Source organism: Perca flavescens, chromosome 17 (assembly GCF_004354835.1).
Source record: "Perca flavescens isolate YP-PL-M2 chromosome 17, PFLA_1.0, whole genome shotgun sequence".
In the NCBI taxonomy this organism is placed as follows: Eukaryota; Metazoa; Chordata; class Actinopteri; order Perciformes; family Percidae; genus Perca; species Perca flavescens.
The window spans coordinates 3,700,167-3,714,248 of NC_041347.1; the positions used below are offsets into that span (position 1 = coordinate 3,700,167).

At 45.2% G+C, this 14,082-nt stretch overlaps 1 protein-coding gene across 1 annotated transcript in view; it reads left to right on the forward strand.

The window, feature by feature from the left end:
* The window catches only part of pcca (propionyl-CoA carboxylase subunit alpha), a 31,470-nt gene extending 17,610 nt beyond the window's left edge, over positions 1–13,860 (forward strand). Inside the window, exons 14-23 of the mRNA XM_028604257.1 lie at positions 14–88; positions 500–568; positions 727–802; positions 909–1,122; positions 7,021–7,123; positions 7,421–7,519; positions 11,088–11,141; positions 11,820–11,960; positions 12,655–12,732; positions 13,099–13,860. Coding sequence (XP_028460058.1) covers positions 14–88; positions 500–568; positions 727–802; positions 909–1,122; positions 7,021–7,123; positions 7,421–7,519; positions 11,088–11,141; positions 11,820–11,960; positions 12,655–12,732; positions 13,099–13,167 — 978 coding nt within the window. The 3' untranslated portion in view covers positions 13,168–13,860. The remainder of the gene's footprint in view (positions 1–13; positions 89–499; positions 569–726; positions 803–908; positions 1,123–7,020; positions 7,124–7,420; positions 7,520–11,087; positions 11,142–11,819; positions 11,961–12,654; positions 12,733–13,098) is intronic.
* Positions 13,861–14,082: the final 222 nt, after the last annotated feature.

Below are 14,082 nucleotides of genomic sequence, written 5' to 3' on the forward strand. Positions count from 1 at the left end.
TTTGTTCTGTTAGGATCCTTACAAGTCTTTTGGTCTTCCCTCCATTGGACGGCTATCTAAATACCAAGAGCCACTCAACCTCAGCAATGTAAGTGTGTGTGTGTGTGTGTGTGTGTGTGTGTGTGTGTGTGTGTGTGTGTGTGTGTGTGTGTGTGTGTGTGTGTGTGTGTGTGTGTGTGTGTGTGTGTGTGTGTGTGTGTGTGTGTGTGTGTGTGTGTGTGTGTGTGTGTGTGTGTGTGTGTGTGTGTGTGATATGAGTCTTAAAGCTTCACGAGGCAAGATGTTTGTTAAACTTACAACCTTAACCTACATATTAGAGCTGCAACAGAGAAGAACATTCAGCCCTCTCTCAGATAGAATACTGCAGTTTGTAGTTTCACCTGATTTCTTTCTTTTTAAACTATATTTTCCTCACACACAATCCACTTAGTCTGCCTGAGTGACTGGCAAGTGTCCTACCAATATGAACATTTATTCTGTCTGCTCCCCACTCTGTTAGGTCCGTGTAGACAGCGGAATCCAGGAAGGAAGTGACATCAGCATCTACTATGATCCCATGATCTCTAAGGTCAGTGATGTATTGAATACATAATAGTTTTGTAAATAGTGTGTTTTTTTTTTTTTTACGAACTGATGGTCACATACATCAAGACAATAGATCAAAACATGCCGCCATTTCACAAGGGTTTGTGGTTCTGCAATAATTTCCTGTGGTGTATATTCTAGTTGGTTACCTATGGAGCTACGCGAGCTGAAGCCCTTGCCAGGATGGAGGATGCTCTGGATAACTATGTAATCAGAGGTACACAAACAGATTTTCAGTGATTGTCAGCTTATAGACTTTGCTTTTTAAATGGATATTATCTTATTTTTCTTTCTGTAATGATGTTTGATAATCTTCTCTCCAGGTGTGACCCACAACATTCCCCTCCTTCGGGAAATCATCACACACCCCCGCTTTATCTCTGGTGACATCAGCACCAACTTCCTGCCTGAGGTTTACCCTGATGGCTTTAAGGGTCACCAGCTGGACGTAGACACACGCAGGGAGCTGTTGGCCTCAGCAGCAGCGCTCTACATCACTGCTCAGCTCCGATCACAGAAGGTCCTGGGTGACCTGAGGTGAGTACACCAGCGAGATGTCATCGGGGCTACACACCGGCCCTACCGTCAATTAACATTTCCTGAAAAATGCAGTGCATTCATAGAGCCTCACCACATAATCAACATAATAGAAACTAAAATGTTAAAGTTTAAAAGCTGACTGTCGTTGAGCATATAAGGCTCACCAGTTTTTGCACGGTGTCTGGTACTTTTACAGGGCTCCACACTTGCATTTATTTTTTACAGGTATTTAAGTAAGTAAAGTCAAGAGCATAGCAATTTATTTTAAAGCTGTGATAGAATGATTATATAGGGTATTTCACACTTTTCCTTAAGGTCTCCTAATAATAGGGTATGTAAATGGTCTGGGTTGGGCTGAAAAATGGCCCAAGTGATTTTCTGTGGGCCTTTAACTACCCTGTGAATATGGCCCTATTTTGAAAAAGAGCTTTTCTTCCAAATATGGTATGCTCATGAATATTTAGATGAGCTGCGCGCTGATTGGTTGAGCGACCCACATATGCATACATTGGAGTCTCATATTAGACACACACACACTGTCTCCGTGAACCATCACCTTATCGTGGTGGAGAGGTTTGTGTGTCTCTGTGAACCTGAGGGCTGTGTTGTCTGGAGCTTTGTGCTCCTGGTAGGGTCTCCCAAGGCAAAGTGGTCTCAGGTGAGGGGCCAGACAAAGAATGGTTCAAAAACCCCAATGAAAAAGCTAAGCAGAGATGGAGTGACCCTGCCCGGAGGAAGCCCGGGGCCCCCGTCTGGAGCCAGGCCCAGACGGCGGGCTCGTCGGCGAGCGCCTGGTGGCCGGGTTTGCCACGGAGGCACAGCCCGAACAAGCTACGTGGCAACTCCCTCTCCATCCCATGGGCCCACCACCTGTGGGAGGAACCGTTGGGGTCGGGTGCAATGCCACATGGGTGGCAGTGAAGGTCAGGGGCCTCGACGGACCAGACCCGGGCGGCAGACGCTGGCTCTGGGGACGTGGAACGTCACCTCTCTGTGGGGAAGGAGCCGAACTGGTGCGGGAGGTGGAGCGCTACCGGTTAGATCTGGTGGGGCTTACCTCTACGCACAGTCTTGGTTCTGGAACCATACTCCTGGATAGGGGTTGGACTCTTTTCTTCTCCGGAGTTGCCCAGGGTGTGAGGCGCCGGGCGGGTGTGGGGATACTCACAAGCCCCGGCTGAGCGCCCGCTGTGTTGGAGTTTACCCCGTGGACGAGAGGGTCGCCTACCCACGCCTGCGGGTTGTGGGGGGAAAACTCTGACTGTTGTTTGTGCATATGCACCAAACAGGAGTTCGGAGTATTCGGCCTTCTTAAGACCTTGACTGGAGTCCTGCATGGGGCTCCAGTGGGGGACTCCATTGTTCTGCTGGGGGACTTCAACGCACACGTGGGCAATGATGGAGACACCTGGAGGCGTGATTGGGAGGAACGGCCTCCCTGATCTAAACCAGAGTGGTTGTTTGTTGTTGGACTTCTGTGCTAGTCATGGATTGTCTATAACAAACTCCATGTTCGAACATAGGGATGCTCATAAGTGTACCTGGTACCAGAGCACCCTAGGCCGAAGGTCAATGATCGATTTTATAATCGTTTCATCTGATCTGAGGCCGTATGTTTTGGACACTGGGGTGAAGAGAGGGGCAGAGCTGTCAACCGATCACCATCTGGTGGTGAGTTGGGTCAGAGGGTGGGGAAGACTCTGGACAGACCTGGTAAGCCCAAACGTGTAGTGCGGGTAAATTGGGAACGTCTGGAGGAGGCCCCTGTCCGACAGACTTTCAACTCACACCTCCGGCGGAGCTTTTCGTGCATCCCTGTGGAGGCTGGGGGCATTGAACCCGAGTGGACAATGTTCAAAGTTTCCATTGCTGAAGCTGCGGCGAGGAGCTGTGGTCTTAGGGTCTTAGGTGCCTCAAGGGGCGGTAACCCACGAACACCGTGGTGGACACCGGTGGTCAGGGAAGCCGTCCGACTGAAGAAGGAGTCTTTCCGGGATATGTTATCCCGGAGGACTCCGGAGGCAGTTGCAGGGTACCGAAGGGCCCGAAGGGCTGCAGCCTCTGCCGTGAAAGAGGCAAAGCAGCGAGTGTGGGAAAAATTTGGAGAAGACATGGAGAAGGACTTTCGGTCAGCACCAAAGTGCTTCTGGAAAACTGTTCGCCACCTCAGGAGGGGGAAGCGGGGAACCATCCAAGCTGTGTACAGTAAGGATGGGACACTGTTGACCTCAACTGAGGAGGTAATAGGGCGGTGGAAGGAGCACTTTGAGGAACTCCTGAATCCGACTAATACGCCCTCTATCTTAGAGGCAGAGCTGGAGGATAATGGGGGATTGTCGTCGATTTCCAGGCGGAAGTCACTGATGTAGTCAAACAACTACACAGTGGCAAAGCCCCGGGATTGATGAGATCCGTCCAGAAATGCTCAAGGCTCTGGGTGTGGAGGGGCTGTCCTGGTTGACACGCCTTTTCAACATTGCGTGGAAGTCTGGGACGGTGCCAAAGGAGTGGCAGACTGGGGTGGTGGTTCCCCTTTTTAAAAGGGGGACCAGAGGGTGTGTGCCAATTATAGGGGTATCACACTTCTCAGCCTCCCTGGTAAAGTCTACTCCAAGGTGCTGGAAAGGAGGGTTCGGCCGATAGTCGAACCTCGGGTTGAGGAGGAACAATGCGGATTCCGTCCTGGTCGTGGAACAACGGACCAGCTCTTCACTCTTGCAAGGATCCTGGAGGGAGCCTGGGAGTATGCCCAACCGGTCTACATGGGTTTTGTAGATTTGGAGAAGGCGTATGACCGGGTCCCCCGGGAGATACTGTGGGAGGTGCTGCGGGGAGTATGGGGTGAGGGGTCTCTACCAGAGCCATCCAATCTCTGTATGACCAAAGTGAGAGCTGTGTCCGGGTTCTCGGTAGTAAGTCGGACTCGTTTCAGGTGAGGGTTGGCCTCCGCCAGGGCTGCGCTTTGTCACCAATCCTGTTTGTAATATTTATGGACAGGATATATCGAGGCGTAGTCGGGGTGGGGAGGGGTTGCAGTTTGGTGGGCTGGGGATCTCATCGCTGCTCTTTGCAGATGATGTGGTCCTGATGGCATAATCGGCCTGCGACCTTCAGCACTCACTGGATCGGTTCGCACCCGAGTGTGAAGCGGTTGGGATGAGGATCAGCACCTCTAAATCTGAGGCCATGGTTCTCAGCAGGAAACCGATGGAATGCCTTCTCCAGGTTGGGAATGAGTCCTTAACCCAAGTGAAGGAGTTAAAGTACCTTGGGGTTGTGTTCGCGAGTGAGGGGACAATGGAGCGGGAGATTGGTCGGAGAATCGGCGCAGCGGGTGCGGTATTGCATTCAATCTATCGCACCGCCAGACGAAAAGAGAGCTGAGCCAGAAGGCAAAGCTCTCGATCTACCGGTCAGTTTTCGTTCCTACCCTCACCTATGGTCATGAAGGCTGGGTCATGACCGAAAGAACGAGATCCAGGGTACAAGCGGCCGAAATGGGTTTCCTCAGGAGGGTGGCTGGCGTCTCCCTTAGAGATAGGGTGAGAAGCTCAGTCATCCGTGAGGAGCTCGGAGTAGAGCCGCTGCTCCTTTGCGTCGAAAGGAGCCAGTTGAGGTGGTTCGGGCATCTGGTAAGGATGCCCCCTGGGCGCCTCCCTAGGGAGGTGTTCCAGGCACGTCCAGCTGGGAGGAGGCCTCGGGGAAGACCCAGGACTAGGTGGAGGGATTATATCTCCAACCTGGCCTGGGAACGCCGATCCCCAGTCGGAGCTGGTTAATGTTGCTCGGGAAAGGGAAGTTTGGGGTCCCCTGCTGGAGCTGCTCCCCCCGCGACCCGACACCGGATAAGCGGACGAAGATGGATGGATGGACACTGTCTGTTACATGCTCCGACATGCCCGGGCGCGAGCCGGCGACACTTTCATTATAACTAGTGTAGTTGTAGTTACCCTTGGGACATAAAAAACCTCCACCAAAGAATCACAACTCACCTAATAGCTAGTAAGCGCGGGGAGCGGAGAGTGAACCCCTGCAGTGTCTTCTGCCAGTGCCTCTGCACCGCTGCGTTAGATCCATAACTCACGCTCCATTGTCCGATATACTCGTTCTAAACACTTTTCTCTGGGCCAGTAGGCTATTCCTTTGTACAGTCTGGAACAATGCATTTACGACCGTGGTTCATTTTCAATATCCTTGAAAAACTTCCAAACTTTGTTCTTTCTAAAGTCCTACGTAGCGCAGCTCATGTGTGAGATCCTGACAGAGCTCCAGCTCAGCGGGTCTGTGAAGTGGGAGAGGCCCACAAGGAAGGCAGCAAACCCGGCCGGCAGCCGCCGCCTGTCCCGGCAGATTGTGGAGCTCATGAAGTCCGATACTGTCCTACCAAATTTGCAATTAGCCATATGTTTTCGTGAAACGGCCCATATTTGAGCTATATATAGTTGATTTCTCGCATTAAAAAAAAGTCTCAGAAGTGAATTTAGTGGTAAAATAGCAGATGAACAATGGATACAATTTCAGAGATCTGCGTGACCTAGATTCAGAAGAAGCTGACCTCAGGTCAGTTGTGTAGCCTATGTAAATGTTGGGGCATGACAAAGACTAGAGACTACAGCCAGATGAGGAGTTGAGAAGTTGACGTCAACTTTTAGCTTTGTTGAGATTCGTCCGTTTTCAGCAGCAGTTTCAAATTGTGAGATTTGCAGAGGAAAGATGTTTCAATGGGATTTTGAGGTTCCATTTATGTCCTATTTACCCACCATCTTTTTTCAACTTTGACAAGGTAAAGTCTGTTTTACACGTCATTTATTTATTTTTAACAATAAACATACAGTGTGCAAGAGCAAACTGATTTAGGGATTACTAAGACATTTTTGAGGCATAGCAAGTAGGGTTGGTGTTTCATAGTGAAACAAGACTCAATAATTGGATAAAAATCCAATCTGAATTGTGAGCTAGATAATTTTAGAAGACGTATCACACGTATCGGTTTGTGTTGTGGGAACCAGAAAAAGTTACTCAACTCAAGTTACTTACTAGAATTTAATTAATTTACCCTTCGTCTGCCTGCAACAACGTTTATTTTAACATGTGAAAGTGATGGTCGGGGCCAGATAAAAATAAGAAGCTGCTACCTGAATGTTTTGTACACTAAGCTTTGCTAATGAGAAGGAGAGAAAATATTTGGTAGCAGATAAGAAATTCGTTAGCATGGGAGCTTTGCAAATCTGTCTGTATCTTGGCAGTCCAAGTGTCAGAGCCCGGATTCACTCGCACCTGTGCGCACTGGTAAGTTTTCACATTTGCACAATCTTATTTGGACTCTAAAATATCAGCAGTTGAATGGGTTGAATTAGCAGCGGAAGCAGTTGGTAAGAGCAAGATGTCTACCTGGCGTGTTTGTCCTTTATTTTTACCTTTTTTTTTAATTTATTTTTTTATTGTGTTTTTCAAGATAATCAAAATTTATTCTGCAGAAACCAGAAAAACATTCACGCCCACTTCATATCAACACTAACCAACAAAAATGCTGTAACGTTAATACATTCATAGAGGAGCATTTTGTCCAGCACCACCTAGGAGCTAGAAACGTGGTACTAAGTAGTTTAGGTGGCACAGTTGAATCATTTGGAACTGTAAAATGTCTTCAATAGAAGGACTGGATGTTACTCCAGAAGATGCCCCTGTGTGTGTGTGTGTGTGTGTGTGTGTGTGTGTGTGTGTGTGTGTGTGTGTGTGTGTGTGTGTGTGTGTGTGTGTGTGTGTGTGTGTGTGTGTGTGTGTGTGTGTGTGTGTGTGTGTGTGTGTGTGTGTGTGTGTGTGTGTGTGTGTGTGTGTGTGTGTGTGTGTGTGTGTGTGTGTGTGTGTGTGTGTGTGTGTGTGTGTGTGTGGCAGGGTGTCTTCCAGTCCTGTGGAATGTAGCCGCTGGGAGCTGTGTGTGCAGCTGGAGGATGGAAGCCATTCTGTGGAGGTTACCAAATCAGGAAATGTTTATACTGTGAGTATTTAATGTGCCTCTATGAACAAATTAAATATATCAATATCTATGGGCATTCCTGCCCTGCTGTACTGGAAAAAAAAGAAAATAATCTTTAAAGCTGTGATGTTAATTCATCAATGTGGACAGTTGATTAAGACAATATGTTATCAACTGTGTCAAAACCCAAGCTCACATTCCAGAAGAAAGAGAAAAATAAAAAAAACTGACATCAGTTAGCAGGGAACGATGTGTAGCCACAACAGGAGGGCACTGTCTCTTGGTAATGGGCATTTACAGAATAATCTGTCTCTGTAGGTGGAGGTGGATGGAGGAAAGGTGGAAGTAAGTGGACAGTGGAACCTGGCCTCCCCATTGCTACCACTTACCATCAACGGCACACACAGGACGCTACAGGTAACACACACACACACACACACACACACACACACACACACACACACACACACACACACACACACACACACAGTAGCTGTAAAAGCAGGTGTATCAGTTGAGTGAAGCTGATGCAGACAGGTAGCCTGGTCCTACCAGACTCTCGTACATAGGGGTGGTACAAAACCCACGGTTCGGTTCGTATCACAGTTTTAGGGTCACGTTTTTTGTTTCTTCACGGTTCTTATTTTTTTTTTTAATCTTAACACTCTCTGAGGAAAGCTAGCTGAGATTTTGGGGAAGACATTGATGATTTCAAAATGCTTTTCATTTATTTGGCAAAAAAAAGGAGACAGTGTATTGCCATCTACAGGAATGTGCCTTTTTAGCACATGAAGATTGAAATATTACAGAATATCCATTGAAATAACTTGCATTCATCAAACTGCCAACTTCAGTGTAGCTCTTACAAAAATTTATCCTTTAACCCTTAGATGCATAAGTGGGGTCAAAAATGACCCCAGCGGTTGTTTTTTTGCAATATCTTTGTAATTTTACATTTTTATAATTTAATCTTCCATGTATTCCTCAAATAGGTTGTCTTTGTCATGAGGCCATTTGGATTTGTATCTAATTGTTATATTTTTTTAAGTAATTGCATGTTTTGTATCAGTACCACACTTTTATATACGTGGGGTCAAAAATGACCCCAAGCATTTTCTATGGAATTTCAAAGGTTAACCCTAGGAGCCTTTGGTTTTTATCAACTGTGACTGCCAGGTATACATTCACTGTTGATCCACACATCTAATGGCAGCAGTCTCACCACCCTGAAGGTTATTTTTACTAAATGTTAACATTATTTTTAATACTCTCTACCAATTACTGATCTGATCACTGCTACTAACAGTGCATTAGTGTATTCCTATTTGAAACAGTGCTTACCAAAATCCCTTCATGTTTACTTTACTTTACCTTAATTCCCTTACCATGAGTTAAGTTATACAAATACTTTGAAGTTTAAGTTGGAAGTATTAAGTAGTAAGTAGTTTTTTCAAGAGGCAGTGATGTGGTTAGTTATATAATTTCTAACTGGTCATGGCCAACATGTCAGAAAGGTCTGTTGGCACTTTGACATTTCCAGTTGAAAATTAATTTCAGTGCTCAACACACAATGTATCACGATGACATTCGGCCTTGATGAAACTAAATATTGGTGTGTTTACATTTCCTGTCAGTAGCTGGGATGCAACCATAGACTGTAAATATTATGGCTGCAATTTATGGTTATTTTAATCAATTAAATGTTTAGTGTATGGAATGTAACAAAAGTTACAAGCTATAAAGAAAAGCACGTTTTGCAAGATTTCATGCGCTTTCAGTAAAGCAAATATGATTTCAAAATTATTTATTATTTTTAGTAGTGGCTCTAAACCTGCTAGCATTTACAGCATTTCTCAGTAGTTCGTGAAATGGTCACATTATTTAATCTATAGATCACGTTTTTCTCAATATTTTGTGTTGGTGAGGACGATTTTTAAACTAATGAATTTCAATGGGAAGCATATTTCGTGATCACAGCACGATTGCAGTAGCGAGTAGTATTAAATGCAGAAAATCCAAGTAAGGAGGTTGGTTGGGGTGGTGGATGGGTCGAACAACACAGGACTTTCACCCCGGAGACCGGGGTTCACGTCCCGGCATAAACCCCAACCGTCCCGTTGTTGTGGCGCGTCGGCATCCCATTGTTGTGGGGCGTTGGCGTGGTGTGTCTTTTCCCCGTGCTTCCTTTCCAAAACCCAACCTCCGTATAGATGCTTCCCATTATATGCTGACCACACAAATAAATGACATCCTCAGCAACGAGATAATCGTGTCCGTGTACACGAATCAATAGATTAAAAATAACGTGTAGTGCAGTACGTTTTGTTGGTAACTTGTCCACACCTCTTCTTTCGTGCGAAAGGGAAAAACACTCTGAGGTCACATACCTGACAGGCACCAGGCCACATTGCGCATGCGTCGAACCGTGCGGTGCACACACGTTCCGAACCGAGACAAGCGGACCGAGCGGTTCGGATGTTTTTTCATGAACCGTACCACCCCTACTCGTACATTTCATTTGTCTGGCCACACTCCATTGACAATTGTTAACTTCCTTGAAGACGGGTACTTTGTTGAAGTTTAAAACTATTGCCCAGAGCCACCTGGTGGGCGGTCTTCTCGTGACAGTCTAACTACCATGTAGCAACATTCACTTCTAACATTTAACTTCACATAACTACCAAGATAACATTACGTGTATTTGTATGTGATGTACTTCCTCATCGATAATGTGCGAATTGCCATGAACACAATCATCTAAGATGCACCAGAAACAAGGCTTTGTTAATAACTCAAACTTGCCGAGAACCAAGACACCGCTTGATTACGTGACTCAAGCGGGCCAGCCGGTTGCACGGTTACATTCGGTCTCGTTTAGTAGTCTAGGTAGCTCATTTCCTGATTGATTCTACCACCACCACTCAAGTGGAGGCGCTAATGAGCTAGATTACTACACACACAGTAGCAAAAGCATACCAGCTACACACAACGGCACGAATGAGGTAAAAGAAAAAAAAACGGAGTTCATTGACGTATGGCACTCGATCTTCCCGGTTCAGTGACACAAGTCGGGTTAATTAACCGGCTCTTCGGTCAGTTCGTCAACACTAATCCTATTTCCCTGCACCTCACCTTGAAAACACAGCGCAGAGTTCTTTCCCCTCTACTCCTCTGGATGGAAACAAACTGTTTCTGGTTTTGTGGTTCTATTCTACGTGAATTCGCGAGATCTTGTGGGTCCTCATGACTACAGCTGTCAGTCATGGCAACCGTGCCGCAACAAATCCGGACCTGGTGGGTATTGACGGACAGCGGAGCATGCAGCGGAGCCAGTCCGCAGACGTTCTGCATTCAGTGGAAATACCCAATTAGATGTTACTCGATAGTTCAGCACACCTGATCATTGTTAGTCTGGCTATCACCAGACCAAGCTCAATCTTTTAAGATTGAACATTAGTCTGGGGAGTCTGCTCTGTATTTTCTCTGCACAAGAGGCGTGATCAACGGGCATAGTTCAAATGACTCCGTACGCAACTGGATAGTCCTTCAACCAATCAGACCAACGATCCGGTTGACGTAGCAGCGACAGCGGCATCAACGGGTTGCTGCCATAGAGTGCTGCGCTTCGGTGTCTGGCTTGTTGAATGTAAACAAAAAGCTGCTTAGTCGCTTCTCTATTGTCATCGTGTTAAACCCGCCAATAGCGCGCCAGGTGGATAAGCCAGTTTGTGATTGGTCCCCGCAAATTTGTAACGGAAGCAGGATAGATAAACGTACAGGTTTCCCGCCAATCAAATTGCTGGCAGATCGGGCTGGGTTTACAGTCTAGATCGTTGTAGCTTCACTCTTATCTTTTTTTACCTTACAGTAAGCACACAGTAAGAGCTTAAAAAAACACAGATTCAAAAAATAAAATCACCAGTGTTTTTAAAAAGTTCTCGAGGCGACAGATGTAGTGCAGGTGATATTTTGTCTTTTGTTTTAGTGTCTGTCCAGAGATGCTTCTGGAAGGATTCTCCTGCAGTACCTTGGCACATCGGTAAGGCTGCATGTCTGCAGGAATTATAATTGCATAATCACATACAGCTACACTTAATCACACAGGCTGCTGTCTCTAGTCCTCATGCTATGCAAGCAGGCTATAGTGCAGAGTGTAATGTTAAGGAACGTGGTCATTTTTACCTCAACCAGTGGCATCAAGGAAGTGTAGAGAATGTTGGCAAGTGTTGTTGAGTAAATGTGCCATAATTCCATAAACTATTTTGTAATTAAATGTTGACAAATGTACTTCAAATGAGATGAGCACAAAGGACAAATATATGTACTTTGCTTGCAGTTTGTAAATTGCATTGATAGACCAAGTGAAACCTTAATTAACATTTGTTCTCCAAGTGATCCATGGTTGTAATTCAATGTAAAGTGACATCACTTGAGGACATTTATCAGATGACTTCCTCTGGAGCAACAAAATGCTGTCTTTTCTATTATTCTTTGTTTTATAGCGTAAACTGTTGCCCTGAAGAAACTTAACTTGGTTCCCTGTATACTGATTATTGTATAAGGAAAGAATTAGGATAAATTCTACCTTGTACTCAGCAAGAGCTGTAAACAGACTTTGCTATGTTAAATTGGTAGTTTCCCTTCCCATCTTTCCTCTTGATCATATTGCCGTATTAAGACACATCTTGCTTGTGTTTCTTATACTGTTTTTCTTTAGTTTAAGGTTCGCGTTCTGTCTAAGTTGGCTGCAGAGTTTAACTCCTACATGCCAGAAAAAGTTCCAGAAGACACCAGCAGCATCCTGCGTTCACCGATGCCAGGCACAGTGGTAGCGGTGTCCGTCAAGCCTGGAGATCCGGTAACACACCTCAATATGTAGAGGTTTTCAAAATACCTGATTTCACTGCCTGGGTAATCTTTATCCACCTAACTCGATGTTACAAGAGAGACTCAACAAACTAATATTCCTAGCTGCAGATTAATGTATAGCTATAATATAATTATCTAGATCATAGTGTGCTTCCAACATTGTGTCAACAGATTGGATTTGTCCCTTTTCTCTCTCAACATGCACAAAGCCAGCTCCATAAAGAAATGGTTTTCCCACTTTGGGAATGCTGAAACACTAACCTCATCACTCCCAAATCAACTCCCTGCAGCCAGGTTTCAAAGTCTGGTGAAAAGCCTGAAACCAGAGAAGTGGATGCTGTTATTGCATCATACCTGTGATTTTAGAGCAACCTGTTCAACTTTCAAGTATGGGTGGTACAATATTTTAAGGTGTCCACCTTTAAGTCCACTATGTAGTGCATGTGCTCCGGTTTTTCAGTCCAAACACGATTCGAGTGAGCAGTGGTTGTTTGTAGTGTAGGTGCCCTGATGAGCTTAACTTTTCAGTTATGTTTTACTGTACTGAGTGACAAACTGCAAACATTATGGGTGGACTCTATAAATGCTGCTAAGCCATCCGCCAGCCGTTCATATTTGTGTCCTTGTCCTGGTTCTTTCTTTGCGGACATAAATATATTGTTAAAATGTGTGTGTGGTTTTAGGTTGCAGAGGGTCAGGAGATCTGTGTGATCGAAGCAATGAAGATGCAGAACAGTTTGACTGCCGTCAAGCAAGCAAAGGTAACAACATGAAACACTGACAGTGGAGCTGTTATCGTATTATGGGTGTGTTGCTAAGATCAGTGCATCCCTGCTAATGAATATAAAGAAGCGGCACCAGGTCCACAGATTATGCAGTTATTGGGAGCAAATTGATAAATAATCATGGTGGTAGATTAGACACTTATTTGTGTGTGTCTGTGTGTGTGTGTGTGTGTGTGTGTGTGTGTGTGTGTGTGTGTGTGTGTGTGTGTGTGTGTGTGTGTGTGTGTGTGTGTGTGTGTGTGTGTGTGTGTGTGTGTGTGTGTGTGTGTGTGTGTGTGTGTGTGTGTGTGTGTGTGTGTGTGTGTGTGTGTGTGTGTGTGTGTGTGTGTGTGTGCCCCCCAGGTTAAGAGTGTCCACTGTAAGCCAGGGGAGACGGTGGGAGAAGGAGACCTGCTGGTAGAGCTTGAATAAAACCCAAGCTTCTTTTTTTAACTTTTGATGTGTAACATCAGCACCAGGATGAGCCTTACTCCCCTCTGAAGAGCCACATTGGCAAACAGACTGGACAATAACAGATGCTTGATTTATCTTGCCAGTGGTCAGTCTCCAGAGTGGCCCCAAGCACAGTTTAGTTTCCCTGATGGTGACTCAGAGCTGAGCTGTATCAGCAGTGTACCAGTGTTTTCTCCATGTCAAACTCAATGATGTTGCTTGTTTAGATGCAGCTATCTTAAAAAAAGAATCTCTCTCCCGTATGTATTTTCCAGACCTGATTATTAGTTTTTGTTATATTACAGAAAAACATGTTTTTACCCCTATGTTGTCTTTCTTTGCAGATAGTTTTGATTTATGTGCCAATGTTTTGAGATATCTACATAGCAAATGTCAGCTGCTGCTGGATATGTACATGGAGCTGCTGAGTTTTTCAAATGTCATTTTTCTGTGATTTGAGCACCAAAAAGAGTTCCATTAACCTCCATTGTATTAGAGTGGAGGCAGAGACGGATATCTTAAAACCTTATCGCAGAAAACCCAAACTGTGCATTGCCCGATACCACTCAAGGCAAGTAAAAAAAATGTCTGTTGTAATTTGGTTGAACTGACATTTTAAAAGGCACACTACATACAACCAATAAAGTGCTCCTTCTTTTCCACAAACAGTAACTCTGACTGAACTGCTGTCTGGCTACATCAGAAACAACTGTTAAAATAAGATAAGAGATGCCTCAATATGACAGAGTATATGATGTGTATGATATGCTCAATTACTCTTTAGCTGTAGACTGACGGGACTTGGACACACAATTGTATAATAAAGAAATAGAATATAAAATACCTGTGCTGGCATGGAATTACATACTTTGATCCAAATGAGCAACCTAAAAC